Source organism: Neophocaena asiaeorientalis, unplaced genomic scaffold, assembly GCF_003031525.2.
Source record: "Neophocaena asiaeorientalis asiaeorientalis breed wild unplaced genomic scaffold, Neophocaena_asiaeorientalis_V1.1 scaffold132, whole genome shotgun sequence".
Classification (NCBI taxonomy): Eukaryota; Metazoa; Chordata; class Mammalia; order Artiodactyla; family Phocoenidae; genus Neophocaena; species Neophocaena asiaeorientalis.
The window spans coordinates 4,540,168-4,565,662 of NW_020173393.1; the positions used below are offsets into that span (position 1 = coordinate 4,540,168).

The 25,495-nt window shown below is 44.5% G+C and overlaps 1 protein-coding gene across 1 annotated transcript in view; it reads left to right on the forward strand.

Moving 5' to 3' along the window:
• The window catches only part of PTPRT (protein tyrosine phosphatase receptor type T), a 754,628-nt gene that overhangs the window by 611,870 nt on the left and 117,263 nt on the right, over positions 1–25,495 (forward strand). Inside the window, exons 15-16 of the mRNA XM_024746810.1 lie at positions 1,704–1,733; positions 22,900–23,048. Coding sequence (XP_024602578.1) covers positions 1,704–1,733; positions 22,900–23,048 — 179 coding nt within the window. The remainder of the gene's footprint in view (positions 1–1,703; positions 1,734–22,899; positions 23,049–25,495) is intronic.

Genomic DNA, 25,495 nt, shown 5'->3' on the forward strand with positions numbered 1-25,495 from the left:
AAATTTGGAGCTCTGAGGACATGTTCCCACCCTGTGGATATAAAGACCGCATCTTCCTGTTGTAACCAAACTGGATAACAGTTGCAATTAACCAGATAACTGAAGAAGGAAGCAAATTATTCTTGCCTACTCAGATGGATATTTGGGGACCTGAATTATTCAGCAATTTTTCTCAATCCACAAATGTATCAGTTATTGTCAGTGGAGCTAAGTCTGTAAAATAAAAATGTTCCCATTTATTTTTCTACAAAATACGAAAAGTTATAACAAAGGGAATATCACGGACTTATTTGTTTTTCTTTTATTGTTCAGAAGCCAAGAGCTAGAAGAGACATATTGCAGGCAGTGATTTTTCAACCATTCTTTTGGAGAGTGGAATTCTTAGTCGTGTGAAATCTCAAATGAAATGCCAATTTATGAAACAGATTAAAATGGAGAAGCTCCGAATGTGGTGGATGGCAGAGAAGTACCCCCCTCAGTACCCCCCCTCCCCATTACAATGGTGCTGCTCTGCAGAATCCTGGGAACACGGTTTGAATATTAGTGATTTAGTTCAACTCACCTAAGGTTCATATAAGAAAATGCAGGCACAGAGAGTTTATTCAAGTTGTAGTCTGTTCAAACTGAAGTTTGGAATTCCTTTCTTTCAGTGCAGTGGTTTTTCATGATGAAGTTTGAATGTTGTTCTGGTTTTCTCCTGATAATGTAACAAACTACTTCCCAAAATTTAGTGACTTAAAAATAAGCCATGAAAGTTAGTGGTTTGTTTTTCCCATGAATCCGTACTTTGGCCAGGGTTTGAAGGGAATGACTTATTTCTGGTCTATGATATCAAGGGTCTCAGTTGGCGTAATCCAGTTGGCTGGGGCGGGGACAGCCCGAGGTTGGCTGGATGTCTCTTTCTGTTCATACAGGCTGAGGGCCTCTCTGTATGGTTTCTTCACATGGTCCCTTAAAACCACAGCAAGCTCGGGATACTTAGACTTCTTACATGGAGGCTCAGGGTTCCAAGTGAGAGTTCCAAAGACCCAGAAGGAGCTGCAAGGCTTCTATCTGTCCTATCCTAGAAAGTCCCAGAATGTAACTCCACCCACATTCTGTTGGTCACCCAGGGCCAACCCTGATTCTGTATGGGCAAGCACTAACATGGGCATGAGTGCTGGGAAGTATGGATCATTGGGGAGCCATCTTGGATGCTGGCTACACAATTTCCTTTCTTTTGGTGTGACGTTACTAAATAGATTCTGATGTGATTTGACCTAAAACAGAGAAGATAAAAGTCATTATGGTTTTCCTTAGATCTTAGGAACACTGTCATGTGGAGGAGTGGTAAACTAGTTCTAGAATGCCACAGAAGTCTGACCCAAGACCAAAAAATTATAATTATAAGGAAGCTAGTTTTACCGAACCGTGAGAAAGAATTTTCAAACGACTAAAACAACCAAATGCGATGTGGCTTCCTCTGCATGAGTAGTGAGTTTCTCCATCATAGGAGAGGTCTTTCTTCTACCGCTGAAAGTATCTGATTCTCGGGGACGATGACTAGTTGCGAAACTTGCATCTCCTTGAGCTTAGGGATGCTGAAATACTATGTGCATTTCTAAGAACCAAGATTTCCTATAAATCTAATTCTTGTTTGTTTGTCTTTTCTTTTCCCCCCCTTTTTGGACATTTCCATCATCTGACTGCCCATCAATATATAGAAGAAATGCTTATTCCTACTCCTATTACTTGTAAGTATCGATCCGGGGTGACGTTGCTTTGTGCCCTGTAAGGCAACCTGTAGCATGCATTTCCTGCACCAGCCGTCTGTTGGTTTCTCATACTCACTTCCGTCTAAGCCATCTGTAGCCTCAAAGTTTTTATTTTGCCTAGATGTTTTCCGTTTGAAAATGCACTGTCCATGTTGAAAATGTTCATGTCTGTTATGTTTCTGCCATCTTGGATCTTTTCCCCTGTTTTTGAAGATGTGAAGGGCTGTTTCTCCTTTGTCAGTATAATTCTCTAGTTAGAAATCCTCAAATTCCAGCAAGAGGAAAACCTAATCCTCCTGCAGGATTTGCACACATAAAGCAAAATCACTGATCTCGGCAACTTCAAAGCCCATTTGTACGTACTTGGGGAACGTGTAGCCCTAGGGACTCAAAGATTAGAAGGAAATTCATTGGCTGTTTCCACTATTTCAGGAAGTCTACAGGGAATCGTGGCTTTGTCTAGAATCAGCTTCACGGGTGACAGAAATATACGTGGTCTTTGGGACTGGAATTATCTCGGTCTGATGTTTATCATTAGTTATGTCATGCTATCAATGCATTTTGTTGGTAGTTATAGATGGCTGATTGCCTAACAGTTCTTTCTAAATAAAGATGATGATTTTTCTTATTACAAAACCAGACGTTTTCACAACATGAGGGTAACGGAGAAAATCTCCATAAATAGATCCTTGGTAATGAAGAGTTAGAAAACCACTGAATTAGTTTCACATTTCTAATAGGCATTTTCCATATTTGAAAACTGAGGTCCAGAGAAGTGTGTGAAATCACGCTCCAGTTAGCAAAAGAGTGGGATTAAAACTCAGAATGCCTCACTCCTTGTAAAGTCCATTATCCATCATTCCACGTCTTCCTCCACCGCTGGCAAACCCAGCTTTGTGAGAGAGACCATATCTGTTAGTGATCATCTGCTGAAGCCTTCACAGATGAGGATGGAGCCAGCAAAAGCCTCCCCATCCCTCTGCTCACTGTTTGGGTCCCTGGTCAATAGGTCCACGCAGTGAGCAGATGAGATTCTGGTATCACCACCCTCATGTTATATAGGAACCGATGAACGCCGGCCACCGACACTGAAAATGCCAGAAACCTTGCTTCGTTTGTTCATTCATTCATTTGACAAATAGGCATTGAACGTGCACATTATGCTCCAGACACTGTGGATGGAGAGATGGCCAGGACTTTGAGCCTCACCCTCACAGTACACAAGCCTATCAGAGAGACTAGCCTAACATCAAGTATCGCTACTTGAAATCTCGGCGGAGATGTACCAACGTGTACCATGGAATAGGGGCACTTAGTCGGGTGACCGTTTTTTTTAGTGGAAAGGGGACAGTTATCAGTGCTTTTAGAGATGGATTTATCCAGTACTGAGGAAATAAGAATTCTGAGCAGGGAAAACAGCGTATGCAAAAGGCAGAGAGGTGTGAGACAGTGCGGACTGCTGTTGCTGTGGTGGAAAGAGTCATGCAGCTCTGGGTTCAAGTCACATCTCTGTCACTCACCAGTTACGTGGCCTTGAGCAAGATTTCTGAACTTTTTCAGCCTCATTCCTCTCAACCCTAAAATAGGGGTGAAAGTGCCTAACTCGTAGGGAATGAGGGATTTTGTGAGGTGCCTTGCAAAAAATTGGCACTCATGAAATGTTAGTTTCTGTCTTTCCCCTTTCAGAAACCATAAGGAGTCAGGGCAGTAGTGGTGGCCCCTGGGGGCTCTTCTGGTCTTCTAGAGGTCCTCATGGCATCAATGTTCCGCAGTAGGTGTGGGCATGCATTGCCTTCTGGGCAACTCACCCCCTCAGTCTGTTAGCCAGTGTACATAGCACTGTCTGGATGCCCACTTTGTACCATTCTCTGTGCTGGACCCTGTGGTGAAATCAAAGATGAACGATGTGGAGATATAGATATGCAAGTCCTTATAGTTCAAGTTGCAGTGATAAACAAGGGTCTTCCAATGGGTGCAGACTTGGAGTTCTAAGTGACAGATCCTAGATTGTGACACTCAGGCCAGCTCAGGAGCTGGCCATGGTTAAAGGTTCAGAGGGGGAGAAGAACTGGCGAAGCAGACAGCAGGGTAGGAGGAGCACCATTAAAACCAAGCGATGCCCGTTGCAGAAGGAGGACTTGACAGTAGCAGGTGCTGCAGAGAGAAGGAAGTGGAGGGCTTGGGCACGGCCCTTGACCATCAGAAGTCACTGGTGCAGGTCACGGGGTAGCCTTGAGGGATGAAGCCAGCCTGCCTAGGACCCATGAGATAGATAACTTCTTCTTAACCACTAGGCCCTAAAACAGAGGAGAATGTGAGACTGGCCACTTGAAGGGCCAGAAAGTCCTGGGCCCGTGTATACGTAGAGGAGCCTGTGCAGAAGGGAGAGCTGCATATGCTGGAGGTGGGGTGTCTCGAGAAGGGAAGGTCTGGAGGCAGAGTGTTTGGGGACAGGGAGCTGAGGAGGGGATGTGTGACAGGTCTTGTGAAACCATAGGAGGGAGCGATGCATGTAGGTAGAGAAGGGGGAACAGAAAGGAAATGAGGACCCCCACGGTCTGCAGATTCAAAACTCCACTCCGTCACATCTTAGGTAGAGACCCTGAGTGGGTGCTTTAAACCCTTTCTACTCAAAAGTGTGGTCCATAGACCAGCACTGGCATCACACAGGAGCTTGTAGAACTGCAGCACCTGGTGGCCCAGCTCAGGCCTCCTGAGCCTGCATTGTAACAAGATTCCCAGTTCCTTCATGGGCACATTAAAGTCTGAGACACACAGACTTACCCAATCTCAGTTGTTTCATCTGTAAAATAGGAAACATAATACCATCCTCGCAGGGAGTAAGGCGTCACCTCGTCCCTCTAAAAGCCTCAAAATCTTCCATGAAAGAGAAAGCCTCCAACACACTTGGGCTGAACAGTCTTTTCCATGAAATCCATATTTATTCATTCAACAAGTATTTGTGGGGTTCCTACTTATGTGCCAGGCACTCGTCAAGATTCTGGGATATAAGAGTTAGCTCAACAAACAAAAATCCCTGCCTGCATGAAGATGTTTAGTGGGGGAGATAGAAAATAAACGACATACATGAGAAAAGTAGTAGAGGTATTATGTAATGGCCAAGAGAGATAAGGAATAAAAATAGATAAACCGGGGAAAGAGGATGTAAAGTGTAGGTGGGGGAGAAACAGGAATTTTTTTCCAAAACCAAGAGGCCCTCAATGGCTCTCCCCCATTGAAAGGTCCCATACACAAGACCAAGGGTCCACAAACATTTTCTGTAAGGATCCAGTAGTACATATTTTTGGCTTTATGGGTTCTCTGTTGCATCTATTCAACTCTGATGTTGTAACATGAAAATAGCCATAGACAGTATGTAAACGTTTGAGCATGGGTGTGTTCCAATGAAACTTTATTTAAAACAGTGAGACAGTGGGCCAGATTTGTCCTGAGGGCCATAGTCTTCCTATCCCTGCTCTAGACTTCTGAGAGAGGGAGAGGATGGGGTTGAAGATTCATCCTGCTTTATGAGCTCCTACAATGTGCTGCACCGTGCATTAGGCACTGCAGACACAAAGGTGAATGCAGGGCAGCTGAACCAGCCTAGAAGGAGGCAGAAGTTGAAAACAATTACTAGCTGGTAGCTATGATGTACAGGGTTTATCTAATGCTCACAGCAAGCCCTGCGAGATACATGCTATCGTGTTGAGTCTGTTTAGACGTTGAGACTGAGATTTGAGGACTTGTGTACATCCCACAGCCAGGAGGTGGCAGGGCTAGGGTTTGAATCCAGGACCACATACCCTCAAGCCCTGCCCATCCTTCTCACTAGACCTTCAGGGCTCCTGCCTGGACCATGTGCTTGGAGAGCCCTTAGCCAGGCTGTGGGAGAGCCAGGATTTGAGTGCAAGTGTGTCTGCCTCTACAGCCTCAGTTCTGTGCAGGGACATCTGTGCCTTGCTTGGGACAAGAAGTGGTAGCTATTCCTGGCTGGCAAGGAGGCCCTTGAGGTAATCCTGTCTTTGCTGTCCTGGGGACTTGCCATGTGGTCAGAGCTGAGAGCACAGGGCAGCCAGATCGGTGGTAGCCAAGGGAATAGAGTAAGGGGTGACCAAAAGAATGCTAATGACATGGATAAGTAGAGCTATAGGTAGAAGGCACTTTGGGACCCAGGGACAGAGCAGTCTAGAATGGGGTCCTTCACGGTCCAGTACACATTTTAAAAATTAAAATAATGTGGGTTTTGGTGTCAGATTTAGATCACAATTCTAGGTCTGCCTCTTCTTCCAGACTGTTCAGACCTTGAGCAATCGTGGAACCACTCTGAGCCTCAGTTTCTTCATCTGCAAATGGTGATAACAACTGTAACTTCCCAGCATTTTCATGAGGGGTAATGAGCGAGTGTATCTGTAGAGTGGCTGACACAAAGTAGGTATTTTATAAATAGCAGCTATTATTCCTCACCTCCTGAGCTGACAAAAATGCTTTTCTAGAATTCCTTTTTACCTTTCTGTAGTAAAGCAGCACCCAACAACTTCAGTGTCTGCTTTTTGAAAGGATATTAAGAGTTGGTGGGGGCTTCCCTGGTGGCGCAGTGGTTGAGAGTCCGCCTGCCGATGCAGGGGACACGGGTTCGTGCCCCGGTCCGGGAAGATCCCACATGCCACGGAGCGGCTGGATAATTTACCTCAAGGCAGGTGACGGGCACAGTAATTGTTTTGAACAGAGACATTTTAGTGTAGTAGTTCTTGAAAAGGCACTAAGATGTTTACCAACCATTCTGGCAGAGAGAGAGTACTTAACTTTTTCACTTCACCTGTGTGAGTGTCACAGAGGCGGGTTCCTCCTGGGCTGGTCCCTGTGTGCAAACACTCCAGAACACTTGGGCTTTTCACGTCCATCCTATTTCTCTCCATTCCAGCATATTTAAATCCTACACCTCTTCTTCAAGGTCCGTGTCAAACATTAGCTCCCACTGAAAGACTTCTCTGATTCTTTCCACCTGCAGGAATGTCCCTTTCTCCAATTCTCGCCGCAGTCACTTTGTTACCATGGGCAGGAGCAAATGTGTCTTAAGGATGTTTCCTTTTCATTGCAGTGTTCCCCGTGGTGCCCTAGCACACACAGTGAACCCCCAGTAACTGTATGTGGAATGAGTGAAAGAACAAGATGAAATTAAAAGACATAACAGCTAAAGTCAACAGATGATCTGTTCTTAAACAAAAAAAAGTAACAATTTTTAGGTAACTCCAGACCCTGTCCCTTCCTTGCTTCTGTGGCTTTAAGGCAACCTTTGCTTCTGTTCTGCATCTGTGACCTGAACAAGCCACTTCACTTTTTCTAAGTCTCAGCTTCCTAACTTGTAAAGTGGAGATTAAAAATGCATTCCTCACAGAGACCTTGCAAGGATGCAATGAGGCAAAGTTTGGAAAATGCCGAGCACTTAGTAGGTTTTCACCCAAAGTAGGAAACTGCCTTGTTTCCTGAAATGCACACACCTTTTCACGTCAGAGGCTGTTGGAAATCAAATATCATTGCCTCAGTACATTTAAAGAGGAATTTGAAACGATGATATCAAGAGCGACTCGAAAAGCATTTTACGTAATTTGTCAGTCACTTCAAATAAAAATGAAGAAAAATAGGAATAGAAGGAAGCCGTTTAAAGATGATAAGTATCAATTACCAAAAGCTGACAGCAAATATGTTGACAGGTGAAAATAGAACGCATTACCATAAAGGCAAGTCAGAGACGGCTGCCCTGCGGCTGCTCTTCAGCCAAGGGGAAGACCTTGTGAGAATTCTGATTCCTGGACCCCACCCCCAGATCAGCTCAGTTCCTTTGAAAGTGTGGCCTGGGGATCTGAATTTCACACACAACTCAGTTTAATATTTTGGATGCTGACTTCGAGAACAGCTCCTCTCCTGATCCTCACATCAGCCTGATATAACTGTCCCTTTCTCAGTGTCCCACCTTTGTACCTGCAGTGCCCTTTTCCTGGAATGCCTACTCACCGTCCATGCCTGGAAAATTCTAGTATCTTTATTTGTTTTTAATTTTATTGAAGTATAGTTGATTTACAATGTTGTGTTGATTTCTTCTGTATAGCAAATGTCTCAGTTGTACATATATATATATATTCTTTTCCATTGTAGTTTGTCACAGAATACTGAATATAGTTCCCTGTGCTATACAGTAGGACCTTGTTGTTTATCCATCCTATATTAATAGTTTGCCTCTGTGAATCCCAAACTCCCAGTCTATCGCTCCCCAGCCCCTCTCCCCCTTGGCAGCCACAAGGCTGTTCTCTATGTCTGTGAGTCTGTTTTTGTTTTGTAGATATGTTGATTTGTATTGTATTTTAGATTCCACATGTAAGCGATATCATGTGGTATTTGTCTTTGTCTGACTTACTTCGCTCTGTATGATAATCTCTAGGTCTATCCATGTTGCTGCAAATGGCATGATTTCATTCTTTTTGATGGCTGAGTAGTATTCCATTGTATACATGTACCACATCTTCTTTATCCATTCATCTGTCGATGGACATTTAGGTTGTTTCCATGTCTTGGCTATTGTGAATAGTGCTGCTATGGACATAGGGGTGCATGTACCTTTTCGAATCATAGTTTGTCTAGGTATGTGCCCAGGAGTGGGATTGCTGGATCATGTGGTAATTCTATTTTTAGTTTTTTGAGGAACCTCCATACTGTTTTCCATAATGGCTGCACTAGTATCTTTATTGTTTTTAATTTTTTTTAACGTCTTTATTGGAGTATAATTGCTTTACAATGATGTGTTAGTTTCTGCTGTATAACAAAGTGAATCAGCTATACGTATACATATATCCCCATATCCCCTCCCTCTTGCATTTCCCTCCCACCCTCCCCATCCCACCCCTCTAGGTGGACACAAAGCACCGAGCACACCCCTCTAGGGGGACACAAAGCACCGAGCTGATCTCCCTGTGCTATGCAGCTGCTTCCCACTAGCTATCTATTTTACGTTTGGTAGTGTATATATGTCCATGCCACTCTCTCACTTCGTCTCAGCTTACCCTTCCTCCCCCTGTCCTCAAGTCCATTCTCTACATCTTGTCTTTATTCCTGTCCTGCCCCTAGGTTCTTCAGAACCATTTTTTTTTTTTTTTGGCTGCATTGGGTCTTTGTCGCCATGCACGGGCTTTCTCTAGTTGCAGCAAGTGGGGCTACTCTTCGTTGCCGTGTGCGGGTTCTCATTGCGGTGGCTTCTCTTGTTGCGGAGCACGGGCTCTAGGCATGTGGGCTTCAGTAGTTGCAGTGTGTGGGCTCAGTAGTTGCGGTGTGTGGGTTCTAGAGCACAGGCTTAGTAGTTATGGCGCACAGGCTTAGTTGCTCCGCAGCATGTGGGATCTTCCCGGACTAGGGATGGAACCTGTGTCCCCTGCATTGGCAGGCGGATTCTCAACCACTGTGCCACCAGGGAAGTTCTGAAAGGTGTGTGATTCTAAATGCTTCTATTCTGTAAATACATCTGAGCTTTATAAAGAAGTTAAAAGAGAGGGGGGATTCTCTGCTGACAGAGAGGCATGACCTAGTGAAATAGGGTTGGAAAGAGAAGTTTCTATGGACAGTGTTGTGATGTGCTACTCAGATCCCCCTTCAAGAATGGACTTACCCGCCCCCACCCCAGTTGCTAGAACTGCTGCTGGCAGACAACTCTTAGATAACAGCCTCCTTTGGGACTTCTTGATCTTCAGAGCTGCCTCACCCAAGGTCATCCAATAGCTGGTCAATAGCTGACTTCTACAAGGGTGTAAAAATCAGTCCAGTGTCAGAGCTTCCCATGGGGCTGGCTTAAACCATCACTGCAGCTACATCTCCATTCAGCTTCCCCTTCTGCCCACTTTTCCTCCTTTCCCTCCCTTTCTCTCCCTTTCCCCTCCCCTCCTTCCCCTTTCCTGCCCTTCCCTCCCCTTCCCTTCCACAGATGTTGTCTCCAGAAGCTCCTCCTAACATATCCCCTACATGTCAATCTCTGTCTCAGAGTCGAATTTCCAGGAACCCAACCTGTGACACCCCCATTCAATTTGGTCACTGGAGACAAGTTAATCTGAGTATGTATATGCCCCCCGCCTGCCCTTGAACATGCCTACTTCATTGCCTACGGATACTTTGTATACAAACTAACTGGGTCACCACTTTGTTAACCACTGATGATAAGTAAACTCTAAAAAGTCCTTCCTTAGGCAATCATTCATTCACAGGCATTTGCTTCTCACCTGTGCCTTTGCTGGGCAGGAGGGCTGTGAGCGTCTAAATACATAGCTCCTGCCTGGGGGAGCTCACGGTGTATCCCAGAAGAGTGTAGTAAGAACCTGTTGCTGAACCAGCCAGAGGAGAGAACTAAGGTCAGAAGTGCCCAGCCACGGTGCCCCCTTAAAAATGTGTCACCAGGGCAGGAACGGATTTAGTTCTGAAAGCACTTGCCTTCAGCAAACGTCCCCAGACTGAGAATGACTCTCGCAGCTAGGGCTGTAGCGAAGATGGGATGCTGAGATGCACGAAGTAGAACATGCCTTTCTAAGTGTTTTGGCAGAGTGCTTTTAATGGGAGGAAGTGCTTTAGTTACAGCTTTGCAATGTTGATGATGATGATAATGATTACATCTTGTTTGTATATACAGCTTTATCTCTTCCAAAGTGCTTTCCCACTTATTACCTAGTTGTCTGGTTGGGCTTGGAGGAACTTAGGAAGATAGCAGACAGGTTTCTGTGCCGTGTAGGAAAGAGACCTGGGCATTCGGGCTCCGCAGTTTCAGTTAAGTTACTGAACTCCATCTCAACCTCAGTTTCTCATCTGTAAAATGGGGGTAATAACGGCTGCATTTCAGAACAGCCGTGATGTTTAAATGACATATTCTTTCATTCACGAGCACCTATTGAGCAATTCCTTTGTGCTGAGCACTGAGCTAGATGTTAAGTATTTAAAAAGAAATACCTTTTTCTCAAGGAGCTTAAAAGGTGACTTGGACATGTTAACGAACAGTTATAAAATAATGTTGTAAATACATGAAAGAGGAGCAGTGAAGACATGACAAAGAAAAGGAAGTCACTGATTCAGCTTGGAGGAAAGATACCACGAGCTAAAGGGCCAAAAAGGATGCCTGGTATAGGGCAGAGGCAAGATGTTTTACTGAAGAAGTAACACATTCACCCCCTTTTCTCCTTGGCCTCATTATCTTGAAATACACATGCGTGCACACACACACACACACACACACACACACACATACACACACACACATACATTTTATAACTAGGTAGGTGACATGCTAGGAAAAACTTGGAAAGTAAAAACAAAAAGAGGAAGAAAGGACTGGAGTAGGAAAGGGAAGGTTTGAATCCCAGTTCCACTGCTTAGCAGCTGTGAGTCCTAAGCACTCCGAGCCTCAGTTTCCCATCTGTAAAATGGGAATGATAGCGCTCAGTTCATGGAATTATCTTAAGAAATTAAAAAATATAATGTACATGCCATTTTGTTTTCATTTCACTTGCATTTCGTTAGATTGTCATCTATCAAATGGTAGAGCTAAGCTAGAACCTAGCAGTGGTTGGGTGTGTCGGGGGTGGGGGAAGATAGAGTTTTTTAACTTCCAAACATAAGTTAATGAAAGAAGAATTTGCCAAATACAATGAAGTAGGGCAGTGGTAGATGGTGGTTCTTAAACTTACAAAAATTCTCCTCTGAGCAATTGGGTAGGACACCCCTTCTCCTGGTTTCCATCCCTGCTGATTTCAGTGAGGGATCAGAGTCAGCTAATGATTCTGGCAAAAAAACCACACGGGTAGACAATGCCATTTTAACACAAGAAGACGTTATAGGCCAGTGAGAAGAGAAAAGGCTGGAGTTGAAACTGGAAGGGCTGTCACGATATTTCTAAATATATAGGGGCTGGGGGACAGGCTTGTCCTTTATGGTGTGGCTGCCAAAACCTGCCTTAAAAAGAGGCGTGGTTCTCCAGATGGGGAAGAGGCTACTCTACTCTGGACAGTCTCTTCGGGAATGTTGCCTCCTTCCTGGGAGCAGAGCTCAGAGGAACTGGAGTATGTTTAAGGAGAGCAGTCGAAGAGGGAGGGGAGCACAGGCCAGAACCTTTAAAGAAAGATTAGAGAACTGATTTCACTGGTCTCAAGGGGTACCTAGACATTTTAAAGTTCCCCAGATTATTCTAATATGAAACTATTGTCGAGAACCACTCATATGGGAGAGTTTGAGAATCCAGGGTCCTGGAAGATAGGCATTTGGAAGATTAGCATGAGGGCTTGGCCACCTACCCCAGAACCTCAGATGAGAGTTTGACCCCACGGGATCATCAAATAGACACACCTCTGGTTAAAATGTTGGCACCTGAGTGTGGAGGGCAGAATCTGTAGAAGATAACACGCTGTTTGATGGCACCACTTCCTCCCTATAGATATCAAGGTAGACAGTCCTTATGCTGTTCATAAGTGTGTAGAAGCCATTTAATAAATGGCGAAAATGCCCCAGGCACACTTAAAAACAACATTTAATATCTCATAACAATTACTCCTCATACTGGTGTATGGTGGAGTAAAGACCCCTCAGCCACAGTCAGTCTCCTGAGAAATACTTGTTCATTAGCCTTCTCTTCATTAATGAAACCTCAAGAAGCTCAAAACTTCTTATGAAATCTTTTTATCAGAATTAAAGAACATTGGATGAGCTTCTTGCTGGGGCAATTTTTTGTCTAAATTTTTATTGAAATATAGTTGATTTACAATGTTCTGTTAGTTTCAGGTGTATAGAAAAGTGATTCAGTTATACATATACATAAATATATACACTTTTAATACACTCACTGTGTAAAAGGGACAAGTGTCAAACAGGAACTGGATTGTTCATCATTTTACAATTGTATGACTTTTATATTCTGCACTGGAGAAATAAGGACCAAGATTAAAGAGAGGATGGGGTTAGGGCTGTTTTTGTGACTTTTTTTTTTTTAAATAGACCTCTCGAGTCTCACTTTTAATTTTACAGAGCAACCTTTTGTCTCTTAACACGTTTTTGTTTAAAATGTCTTATAAATAGGGTTATGCCATGGAGAGGATTTTATTCAAATTCAGCTATGCCAGACATAGAGAAATAATTTTATTTAAAAATGTACCCAACGATTACGGTGTTTAATATGACAACAGGTGTCGGGTTTCATTTTCTGAACAGTGAAGGTTTGAAGGCTTTTTTCCCCCTTCTTTCTTTAAAAATAAATGTGCAGTAGTATTTTAGAATCAGCTTGTGGATGTCTGCAAGAAATCCTACTGGGTCTTGATTGGGCTTGCGTTGAATCTGTAAATCAGTTTGGTGAGATCTGCCATCTTAACAGTATTGAACCATCTGGCCCAGGAACGTGGTATATGTCTCTTCATTTGTGTGGGTCTACTTTGGTTTCTTTCATCACCCTCTTGTAGTTTTTGGCATGCAGGTCCCATGCATATTTTGGTGGATTTATACCTGAATGTTTCTTCTGTGTGTGTGCTATTGTAAATGGTAGTGTTCTTTTTATTTCATATTCGAATTGCTCGTTGTTAATATATAGGAATGCGACTGACTTTTGTATATAAAAAATAAATGGACATAGAAACAAACCAAAAAAGACAAGAAAAGAGAGGTCTCGGGTGGAGAAACAGTAACTTACTTCACGAACACAAGGCTGTTGTATGAAAGATGGAGTAAGCTAACCCAGGCCAGGTACTTAGCAAAATACCCAACACATGTTCAAAGTATTAGTTCTTGCCTTCTCATGTTCTATATTGCTCTAAAAGCCAGACTCTGTAAAGAGGAGGTTATGGGACTTACATCTGTGTGATAGTTAAGATGTTAAGACTTAGTTTTAAGCAGACCTGGGTTTGGGTCCAGCTCTGCCATGTACTAGCTTTGTAGTCCTGAGCATGTTTCTCCCCTTCTCTGGTCTCCTGTTTCCTACACTTCAGTATGAGGATGCCACACGATAGGGCGGTAGCCCGACTGTGCCAGGGCTCACAGTGCCTGGCACCTAGCAAATGCTCAGGGAGCATTAGCTATTCTCGTTGTTTTAGTTGTTAAGTTTACAAGGAGGGAGATGCTGGAGAAGCATGAAGAAGAACTTTCTAACGATGCCTGTCCAACAGTAGAACAGGTTGAATGTGACATAGTGAGCCTTCCATCACCAGAGGATGGAGCACCCCCTGTATAGGATGCCACAGGGGAAGTCAGGCTTCGCGAGAGTTTTCCCCTGGGTTGAGGGATTACAATAACCGTCATCACCCCCACCTTCGCCCATGGTGGCATTAGAAGCAAGTGGTAGCCATTCTGGGTCTCCCCAGAGTCACCTAAGACACTTGATGCACAGACACAAAGAGCTTGGAGCAGGAGACAGAAACAGTACCCGTGAAAAAAACAAATGCAGACCAGACATACCTTTCCATCAGCTGCGGTTTATGACCGCACACTAAATTCAATTGCTTTCTTTAGGAGGCTGGTGTTGAGACCCATCATCTCCAGCCCAGTGCCATCCATCCTGGCTTTCCCCAGGAGTACAGACAGACCAGGCGCCTTCCTAGTGTTCACTAATTAATTTATCCCATGCTTGTGATTTTACAGTGCTTAAGTGCTGGAGCATTTCTGTCTATTCTTCTCCCCGCAAAGCACCTCACATTGCCTAAAGACCATGAATCTCCATCACAAACGCCGTCTGTCTTGGGCAGCCCACTGGCTGTCTGTCGTCTTGCTGGTACTGCCTCTTACAGCCAGAGTAACACATCCATTCATTTATCCTTGATGACATTTTGACATTCCAGTCAATTCATCAGACGTTCCTTATGCAAGACTTCTCCCACACGGCCAGGCCAGTGTTCCAGGCCACTCTCGATGCATTATGCATGAGACCAGCGCACCGCTCAGTACCGTCTGACGGACGGACACATCTGCTATTCGAAAACTGTGTGTTCCTAACAGCCCTGGCTCCCCAAGGGTTCCACACCGCTACCTTCAGAGCCATTTTCTTCTATGCTTGCAGCTGGCTGAGCTCGGAGGAAACTGTACAGTTCAAGGAGAGATGTTGTAGTTCAGAAACATACATGCAGCAGTGCTATGGGCGGTTGGGAGAGTAAGGGTGTGCCAAACCCCTGCCTCACTCCAGGATTTAGAGTAGCCTGAATTCCACTAATTCAGGTGGAAGATGGAACTATGACAAAGCTGACATCTTGAATTTCATTACCTTGCTGCTACTTAAAAATAATGATCGTAAAGACATTCTGATAACAATAATGAATATCAAAGAAGAAAGGAAAATTATCCTTAATACCTTCAATCTAACACATCAGCTTAGATATACTTTCTCCTAGTGATAATCACAATGTAGACACAGTTTTAATTTCCAGGTTTTTTTTTTTAACTTAATGTGATCCAGTTAGCACTTTTCTATGTTGTTATATAGTAGTCATTTTAAATGACAGTCCATCATTTTAATAGCTGTATAATATTCCATCCAGAGGACACACCATAATTTACTGAACCGGGCCCCCGTAGTTAGACAGCCATGAGGCTGTAGCTGATCGTTTGCTGTCCAAGAGAAGAAACAGAGCAGGCTGTGGGAGCGCTCAGGGCTCTGCAGGCTGAGGAATGGGGGCCTCAAATACCACCTGGTCCCTTTACCCATTTCACGAGTTTAGGATTAACCCTCGGGGCCTCGGATTCCTCATTTATAAAAGAAAAGAAATAATCACCACTTTATAGTGTTGCTGTGAGGATCACAGAAGGTAATCTTTGGAGGTACCTAATACATGGTAGTATTTACTAACTGGTAAACTATTACGGTCCTGTGTATATAGCAGTGGTTCTCAATCAGGCACAGGGCAGTTCTGCCCACCCCACCGCCCCTGGGACACTGGGCAGTGTCTGGAGACATTTTTTTTTTTTTTGCGGTACGCGGGCCTCTCACTGTTGTGGCCTCTCCCGTTGCGGAGCGCAGGCTCCGGACGCGCAGGCTCAGAGGCCATGGCTCACGGGCCTAGCCGCTCCGCGGCATGTGGCATCTTCCCGGACCGGGGCACGAACCCGTGTCCCCTGCATCGGCAGGCGGACTCTCAACCACTGCGCCACCAGGGAAGCCTTCATCAGTAATTTTTAAAGCTCCCCAAATGATTTGTGCAGCCAAGGTTGAGAAGCACGGCTGTAGAATACATCAAAGAATGTTTTTAGAGAAAAGCCATTCTTCAGGGTATCTATTTTAGAGGATTCATATTTAATAAATAATGAGGCCATTTAAATCAACATGGCTGTTTCCTATATTTAAAAGGTAACCAGAGAGGGCTTCCCTGGTGGCGCAGTGGTTAAGAGTCCGCCAGAAAAAAGATAACCGGAGAGCATTTATTGAGTGCTTACTGTGTACCACGCACTGGGGAAAATGCTTTGGTAACTACACACCATTTAATCTTCACAAACACTTTCCTTTCCCTGGAAGCACTGCTGCTACCTGCAGTTCTATAGACAGGAGGAAACTGACATGCAAAGGCATGTGTAACTTGCAAGAACTCACACAGCTAGTCTGAGATGGAGCCAGGTTTTGATGCCAGGCTGTCTGGCACCAAAGTTGATGTTAACTGCTGTGCCATGCTGCCTCCTGAAAGAAGAGAAAGTGGTGTGTTCTCCTTTTAATCCTGCACTTTTCCGTATCCTCGTTTACACTATCAACTCTGCTGTGCGGTAGCCCAGCCTCTGCCTCAACTACAGTTATTCTGAGTTAGTGGAGTTTGGATTAATGAGGTTTTGCTGCGTTCATAAGGGGCTAGAATTGTTACCATGGACTGAACTTGCACTTCTGGTTTTATCCCAGAAGGAGAGGTAGAGGAAAGCTGGAACAGGTATCCTGAGCTAGCAGGCAGAAAGCAAGGTTAGGGTCCTGTGGCTTCCACTGAAATGCTGCATGACTTGTCTAAGCTCCTCCTCTGTCTGGCCTCAGTTTCTTTTACAAAATAAGAGAATGGTGCAGTTCCCTTCCGGTTTCTGATGTATAAATTTAATTAGAGATTCAATCATGTCAGCATAGAAGTGTCTGTCCGGGCTTCAAAGAGCACAATGCCGGCTTTTAATAGGAGTAGAGTTTCAGCTGTGTTTTCTTTGTCTACCTCCTGTGGACTGAGATATCTCTCTGGCTCCAGGGTTCCAACCTTTGTGTTTTCCCAGGAAAGTCTGTCCAGAGATGCCAGTGGAGGATGGGTCAATGAAAACCCTATGGAGAAAGGAAAGAGTGCCTGGTCAGTGTCTCCCCTGGAAAGTGGGCATATGGCTCTTCACATCCAGGGAAGAGCCCTATGGAACCAACACTCTCCCTCAATTGTCCGGGTCTCCTGTTCTCCACCCACATATTCAAGGGTTTTGCAGGGTCCAGATGCTGGAATCCCTACCACCTCTTTCCTCTAGGTAGTTTCTGAGTCTCTCTGTGAACTCCTCCAATAATGGAGGGCTCATTACTTCCAAAAGCCTAAACAGAGCAGGGGTCATGTCTGGCTTTTCACATCATGGTCTCCTGCTGTCTAACAGCCACTTCTGTCTAACCACCTACAAAGTAGGTACTCATTAAATATTTTTCCAACCAATTAATGTGCAAAGAGAAATAAACTACTAACTTTAGGGAGGAGACAAAGACTTCTAAGAGTAGGGGGCCTTTGAGTTGGCCCCTTAAAGGTGAAGAGAAGGTTGCCAAAGAAGAAAACGTGGGAAGGGCAGTTCGGCACTAGGCACTTCCACAAGAGACCCAAGCAGTTCCACTTTGCTAGAAATTTCTTCCTTGTGTCAAGCCAATGTGGTGGTTCTAATTCTGACCTCTGGGACCACACAGAGCCAGATGTCACGTGTGTGAAGAGAGCATTCCAGAATGTTCCATCTCCATGAGAAACATCCTGTTTCAGACACTCTTCCTTCTCCTCTCGTAGCATGATTCCAGAACGTTTCACAGCCCTTACAGTCCTCTCCGTGGAGCCATTCCACCTGCCACCCTCCCTTATCAAGAGTGATGCTCAGGATAAACCACAGAAGTCATGGTCCATCGTGGGCATGTCCCTGGCCACCTACCCTCGCTCAGCTAACCAGCAAAAGTCGGGGGAACCTCCGAGTGATCTGTTAGAAGGAAGAATACCACCAGCCACATCACATTGTCCCAACCTGTCAGAAGCAGGGAACTTCGGATTGCTATGTCTTAAAACATTCTTCAGCTCTAGAGAAGACCTAGCAGAGGAATAGATAGGCTTGTACAATGCTCTCTTTTTAACAGCTCTTGGTACCCCCTGCTGGTGAAATTGTGTGACCCAGTTGGCAGGAATCTCAGGACAACTGCAGGAAAAAATGCCAAGTTCGGGAAGTCACAAGTGCTTGAGTCTTGAGGGATCTGAGGACAGCATGAGTTATGCGACCATCCCATATATCATGTGACTATCTTATATGAGGTTTTTAAAAAAAACATTCTATAGCTATGGCTATTCTGTGGGCTCTGAGGGAAAAACAAGTCTCTGACTCCTGTGAACATTCCATCAATTCTTCAAACACCCCAGGAAGGAAATGCTAAGTTGTTAGACAAAAATAATTCATTAACTAGAAGTATTTCAGGCCACAAACTAATTTCATGCAGCTTTTTCTTCCTCTTTCCTTGCATTTATCTTTTTTTTAAGTGGTTATAATTTGTACTCAGAGTAGAATGACAGTCTTTTCTACACTTCGGATTGTAGACTTTTAAACATAAATTTGCACAACAGATTTATTGAGCTCTGGCTGTGTGCCAGACACTCAGCAAGAAATTGGAGTAGGTACAGGAAGTCGAAAGAGGTTCACCCAAGAGGTTCTTGCCTTCCTGGGTAGGAAGGTTGAATCACCGCAATTGGATTAGTCAAGTGTTTAGCAGACATGGCAACGAGGCTCTCCTTGATCTCCTGACAGGGTTCAAACCAGCGATTTGCTGCTCTCCCCTAGCTATATGTATTTTTTCCTTCTTGGAAAAGAAGGAAAATCACCTTTGTGATTTTGTATCGATTCGTGTATTTACCTGCTTAGTGCCTGTCTTTTGCCTCTAGTGTCTGTGTTCTATGAAGGTCAAGATCATGTTCAGTGTTTGACGCTATGAACTTCTTACATCCAGCAGAGACTGGCATGTGTAGGTGCTAAGTAAATTTGTGTTCAATGGGAGAGTCAGCCTGGAAGAGAAAACCACACATCTGTTTAGGGAGCAAGAGGAAACCTCAGAGAAGATGTGACATTTTTTATTTATTTATTTATTTTTTGCGGTACGCGGGCCTCTCACTGCTGTGGCCTCTCCCGTTGTGGAGCACAGGCTCCGGATGTGCAGACTCAGCGGCCATGGCTCACGGGCCCAGCTGCTCCACGGCATGTGGGATCTTCCCGGACCGGGGCACGAACCCGCGTCCCCTGCATCGGCAGGCGGACTCTCAACCATTGCGCCACCAGGGAAGCCCAAGATGTGACATTTGAATGCCACTGAGCCTCAAAGGATGAAGAAGAGGTGGCCCAGGGAGAAGAATGGGGGTACACTGAGGAGTAGGGAGTACTGAGGAATGGTTAGGACAGGAAGATGAGGTAGTTGGTGTTTCCTAAAAGGAGACACGTGTGGAAAATAAGGCTGAGTTGAAGCCTGGAGCCATAGGTCTTGTATGCCCCACTCCCAAGTTTGGGATGTCCCCCTCTCTTCAGGAAAAAGAGGGAAGGGGATCAACTAAACTCTATGACTATAGGAATAAAATACGATTTTTCCTAAATTACTAAGAGGGTTTTTAGTGATTAAATTTTGAATAAGATCCCAAAAGTATGGTTTTGTGTTTTATTTCCTTCTACATCCCTTCCATTTCCATTTTGTAGCTGAAACACCTGTCTACATATTTTTAAATTTTATATAGCATCATCATCACCACGAAAACATAGTGTCAACCATGGGTGAAAAAGTAAGGATGTAAAAACCTGAGATTTTTACCACTCCGTTGTCCAGTTTTTAAATATCTATGTTTTAGAGAGGCCCCATTAAAAGAATTTTTTATCCAGGGGTTCAGAGCTACCCAAACATTTCTGTAAAATGCCGTTTTTCATAGATGCAGCAAGACTTTTTTTTTTTTTGGAAACCAGTGATTTGTGCCTAAGACAACTCTTTCCATATTATCTTACCCTGAATAGAATGAGATTGGTTGGGAGTTCTGCCCTAAGGAAATATCAAAGCCTCCAGTACATGCTCATTTATAGTTTGAAAGTTAATTTTCTTATCGGATTTCCTTTTATTTCCTGCTGGGGCGGTGTGAGCAGAACTCAGATAGAGGCAGAGGGTCTGCTGTATATCTTTACAAATTTATGATTAAGAAGGTCACATATACATTTTTTTAAAATAAATTTATTTATTTATTTTTGGCTGTTTTGGGTCTTCGTTGCTGTGCACGGGCTTTCTCTAGTTGTGGCGAGCCGTGGCTGCTCTTCGTTGTGGTGCACGGGCTTCTCATTGCGGTGGCTTCTCTTGTTGCGGAGCACGGGCTCTAGAGCGCAGGCCCAGTAGTTGTGGCGCACGGGCTTAGTTGTTCCGTGGCACGTGGGATCCACGCGGACCAGGGCGCGAACCCGTGTCCCCTGCATTGGCATGCGGTTTCTTAACCACTGCACCACCAGGGAAACTCCACCTATACATTTTGAAACACACTCCTTTTTGATAATAAATGAAGAATAAAACTTTGAAATGTCATCAGTAGCAGAAATACTCGTTTTTCTTTCATTTGCATTCCCCCTGCCTGCTGGCCGATTGCCTGCCAATGGTGAGAAAAGGCCCAAGTGACCGAATGCTTCATTTCTTGTTGTTTTTCTGTCTGCCTGGAATAGTTTCACTAGTGGAGCAGCATGTCTGTGGCCACAGCATTTTAACCAAAAGATGCACTTCTATTCCTGAGCGCCCTTCTTTCCCCAGGCAAATTAAAAAAAAAAAAAAAGAAGAGGAATTGCATTTTAGGCTGCATTTGTCATCAAACAGGCAAAAGCTCTTCTCTTCCTGGATCCAGATTCACTCTCCACGCTTCTCTACTCTGCTATCTGCTTACAGAGCAAGATCTAAATGGATGCCATGCCTTGGGCTTCCAGTTGGGTTCAGCTAATGTGAGCCACTCTAGAAGGTCAGGTGGGGGAGGGAGGATGTAGTCAGGGAATCTGTGCCTCTGGTTCCCTCCCTGTGGGGGCCATTCAGGACTGGCTGGATCCCTTGGGAGAAGTTCACTGCTTCTATACAGGTGTCCTACTCTTCACAACGCCTTTTGGGTTCTGGTTGCTGCTTCCTCTGCTTGTCCCCCTGGACCCACAGGTGATGAACAGCTCTCCTATCACTGTATTATACCTTGGATTCCCCTTATACCCTTCTCACTTGGTCAATAGTCCTTTTATACATTTTCTCTCCTCACTTGAGTGTGCCATCTGCCATTCTTCTGTGCGGTCTACAGCTAGATTAACTCCATGTGAAGGAAAATACCATCAAACTAGAAGTGATCCTAGATGAAAGCCTCTAGAATACTTCTGAGTCTAGATTTACCCTCTTCTGACAGGGGGATCATTACCTCTTGAAACTGCCTGTTTCATTATCAGATGGGCTCACCTTTGGATATTTCCTAGGTGGTGCTGAATTTGACCTCTCTGGGACATCACGGAAACATGTCCTTTCCGTGTTGAAATAGGAGTGACCAAGATTGGATTGGAAGCCAAGTCCTGTGAAAAATGGAGCAAGAGACCTGGAAGAATTTACCCTCCAGATATTTAATGTGCAACCCATAGCCTTGCACATGATAGGAACAAAATTACTATATTTAGGTACATAAATGTTGGGGAAACTCAGAGGGACCAGGTTGTTTATTTAGAAATAGTTGAAAAACTGTCATATGCAAGTGGGGTTAGTCATATTTTTGTGTCTCTGGCAATAAATCTGAGACCCAGTAGTTGACATTTAAAGGGAGTAGATTACAAATCCATACAAAGAACTTTTTAACCCTCAGTCTCCCAGTGAGGTGCCAAAGTCTCCATCACTTGATATAATCCAGGGGGGATGGGATTCCACAGCGGGACTGTTGGAGAGAGGATTCCAGCAGTGGAATGCAGTTGGACCAGTGGTGATGATACAAAAGCAAGAATAGCAGCTGCCACGTGTTAAACATTCACTGTGTGCCAGGCACTGTGCTCCGAACACTTGATCTCACTTAATCCTCATTTAATCCCTATGAGGTTAAGTTCAGAATTTACTGAGGTTAAGGAACTTGCCGTGTATCATGCAACCACAGGCTATGGAGGTAGGATATGGACCCAGGTCTGTCTGATGCCAAAGCTGATGGTTTCAGCCTCCAGTGGTTGGTGTCAGAATCACCTGGGGAACTTGGTGGCCAGAGGTCTAGTGCCTGTCCTACTTGTATGAATCTAGGATCTGTATGCTTTTTCAGCTCTCAAAGTGATTCTAATTTACATGAGTTTGAGCATCACTGCTATACTTTGTCGTCATCATCATCGTCGTCATCATCATCATTCCAAATGCGCATCTGGTTCTGAGGGTCACTATGGGAATAACTGTGCATCAAGTTCTGCTTTAACCTTTATCCTTTTGAGATATAAGACTAACTCACCTTCACCCTTACCCACTGCCCACACCAGCCCCTACTTCAATCTACCTTTGTTTGGTGGGCTATTTCATGAGCTCAATCCCTGAGAAAGGCCAGACTCCATTGTGAATCTCATTCAGAGCCATGGGAACAGAAAGGTCCCCCTGCCTCTTCTTCCCTTTCAAGGGAGAGTAAGGAAAGTGTTGTGCAAATCTCATTTCCCATTTTAAGCTCAAGTAAAGAACACACCCATTGCTGAGGATGAGGCAGGATAAATGTCATATTTCTGAGCAAATGGAGGCCTTTAGCAGTTTCAGGAAGACTTAGGTTTATTCCACCTTGACCTTGGAAGACCTGCCTTGACTCTGTTTCTGGAAAATGGACCAGGTTTGGGGGTTGAGGATGATGGATGGGGAAAAAGAACAGTCTGATCTTCCAGTGCTTGGATGCAACTGTCACCATCTGACTGTGATTTTATTCCCCTTGCACATGTCCCAAAGGAAGCTGGCCAAGAAGCAGAAGGAGACACAGAGTGGAGCGCAGAGGGAGATGGGGCCCGTGGCCTCGGCCGACAAACCCACCACCAAGCTCAGCACCAGCCGCAACGACGAAGGCTTCTCCTCTAGCTCACAGGACGTTAATGGATTCAGTAAGTTGAGCCAACTAAGGGGAAGGGGACATCTGTACCAGCTTGACCCTGGTACCTCTGCTGTTGACCCCTCACAGTGTCAGGTGCTATAGGACATGGAGTCTGGATGCTTCCCTGGGGTGGTCCAGGATGAAGGTGCTCCCTGGCAAAGACATGGGGCCACCCATCCGAAAAGGAGAATTTCAGAACCTCAAAGCAGATGGCAATGAGGGCAAGCCATCTTAACTGCTGCTTGTGTACACAGAGGCAGGTTAAAAAAGAAGAAGAAGGAAGACATGGTTGTGCCCTTAAGGAGAAAAATAGGCCAAGCTGAATTGAGTGTCTTACAGTTATCAAAACGGTGCTGCACGTAAACCACATAAAGTAGATGAGTTATGCGTTATCACTGTCTCCATTTCTCAGCATGTGAAACTGAGGCTCAGACTTCTCCAAAGTCCCATGGCTGATGAGTAACTTATCCAGAACTGGAGGGCATGCCTTTCAAGCCTTGGTCAGTTTCAAGACACAGCTAGTGATCCAAGTGGCATTTAGTCAAGAGCGACGGTGTCCTTGTGCAGAGTTAATACAGGATCCCAAGCTAATAGTAGTGGCTACAATTTCGGGGTTCACCCCATCCAGAGGAGAACATCAAGAACTAGTAAACTAAAGCTAGTTTAGTTTAGTCTGATCTTGGGGATCAGACTCAAGAGTGCTGACTTTTGCTCTTAACTTTCTGAAAACCAGTTCTTTTTCTGAATTGCGTAAAAATGCTAGATTCCCCAGCCTCTGCTCCAAAGTGGGGAAAGCAGGAAATCTAAAGGAATGTGAGCAGAGACACATGTTCCCCCTGCACTGTGCCAGTGGCAAAGGGAAGAAATCATACTTTGTGAAAATCACTTAGATGAGGTCAGTTTGGGATGACGGGGATCTATGAGGATGAAGAAAGAAAGGAAACAAGTATTTACAGACCACCTTCGTCTGTACCACAGCCTTGTGGGATGTTGGATATGATTGTTCCCATTTTATAGATGATGTTTGCAGAGCTCAGTGTGCGGCTGACCTTCCCACAGTTACACAGCTGCTTCCTGATGGGTCCAGGATCCAAGGGTACCTCAGACCCATGCTTCCTAACCTCAAGTGTACCACAGCACCTACCTGAGGCAGTTTTCAAAATCCGCATACCTGAGCCCCACACCTTACCTGCTGAATCAAAATCTCCCGGGGCACGGGGAGTGGGATGGGGACTCAGGAGGTGGATTTTGTAAAAGCCACGCAGGGGGTCCTTACAGGCACCCTGTTAAGAAGGCTGAACTTTGAAAGAGGCAGCAGCTATTTTCAAATATTGACGTGCTACCTTGGGAAAGAGAGATTTTGTTTTAACCCTATAAAGACTGAAAAAAATGGTAAAATGAATACGCATGTAGTCTTTATCTAGATTCACCAGTTCGCATTTTGCAATATTTGCTCTCTCTCTCTCTCTCATATACACACACACACACACTATATGTATACATACATTTTATATATATATATATATGTGTGTGTATATATATATATATATATATATAATTTTATGAACCATTTAGAAGTAAGTTTTAGGCATCATGACACTCCCCCTCCAGAGAATTCAGCATGTGTTTCCTGAGAACTAGGACAGCTCCTCAGCATAAACACAATGAAATTATTTTACCCAAGAAATATAACCTTGTTTCAATCTCTGATAGACCAGAGTCCAGAGCTGAATTTCCCCCATGGCCCTAAAATATTTTCTCTATTTGTTACTATCTTTTGATCCAGGATCCAGTCAAGATGCTCACTTTATATTTGGCCACCACATCTCCCATCACCTTTCTATCTACAACAGTCCTCCCACCTTTCATTTTCCTTTCGGGATGCTGACATCTTTTAAAAGTCTAGGCCAGTTGTCCACAGAATGTTCCACAGTCCAGATTCGTCTGATTTTTTTCATCATGATCACACTCAGGTTAAACATTTTGGCAAAAATGCTACACAGGTCACATTGTGTATGTACTTCCCTCTGCATCATTTCAATAGACACGTGCTATCACTTTGCCCACTCTTGGTGATGCTAAGTTTGAATACTTCTTAAGGTTGAGAAATGGCTTTTAAAGATGAAGCCTAACAGCACACGCTGACTACTTCATGAGTCAATATTTAACTTCTGTTTTCCTCAGAGAGCAGAGCAAGTTTGCAGTCTGCCTAAACACAAAGTCAGTTCTTAATCCATTCTCCACCCGGGTGAATTTCTGGGATTCTCACATTCCCTTGGGTCCAGGAAAAGAGGATGCCGACAGAGGGAAGGAGAGGTGGAAAAGAGGGTAGCAAGGAACTGGGCTTGGTTTGTCCTTAAAGGCGCATCCTGAGCACCGCCCCACCCCAAGCCTTTGGCCGTGTTAACTTGTCACTGACTCTCCTGCTTTTGTCCAGAGGCAAGGAAGTTCATTAGC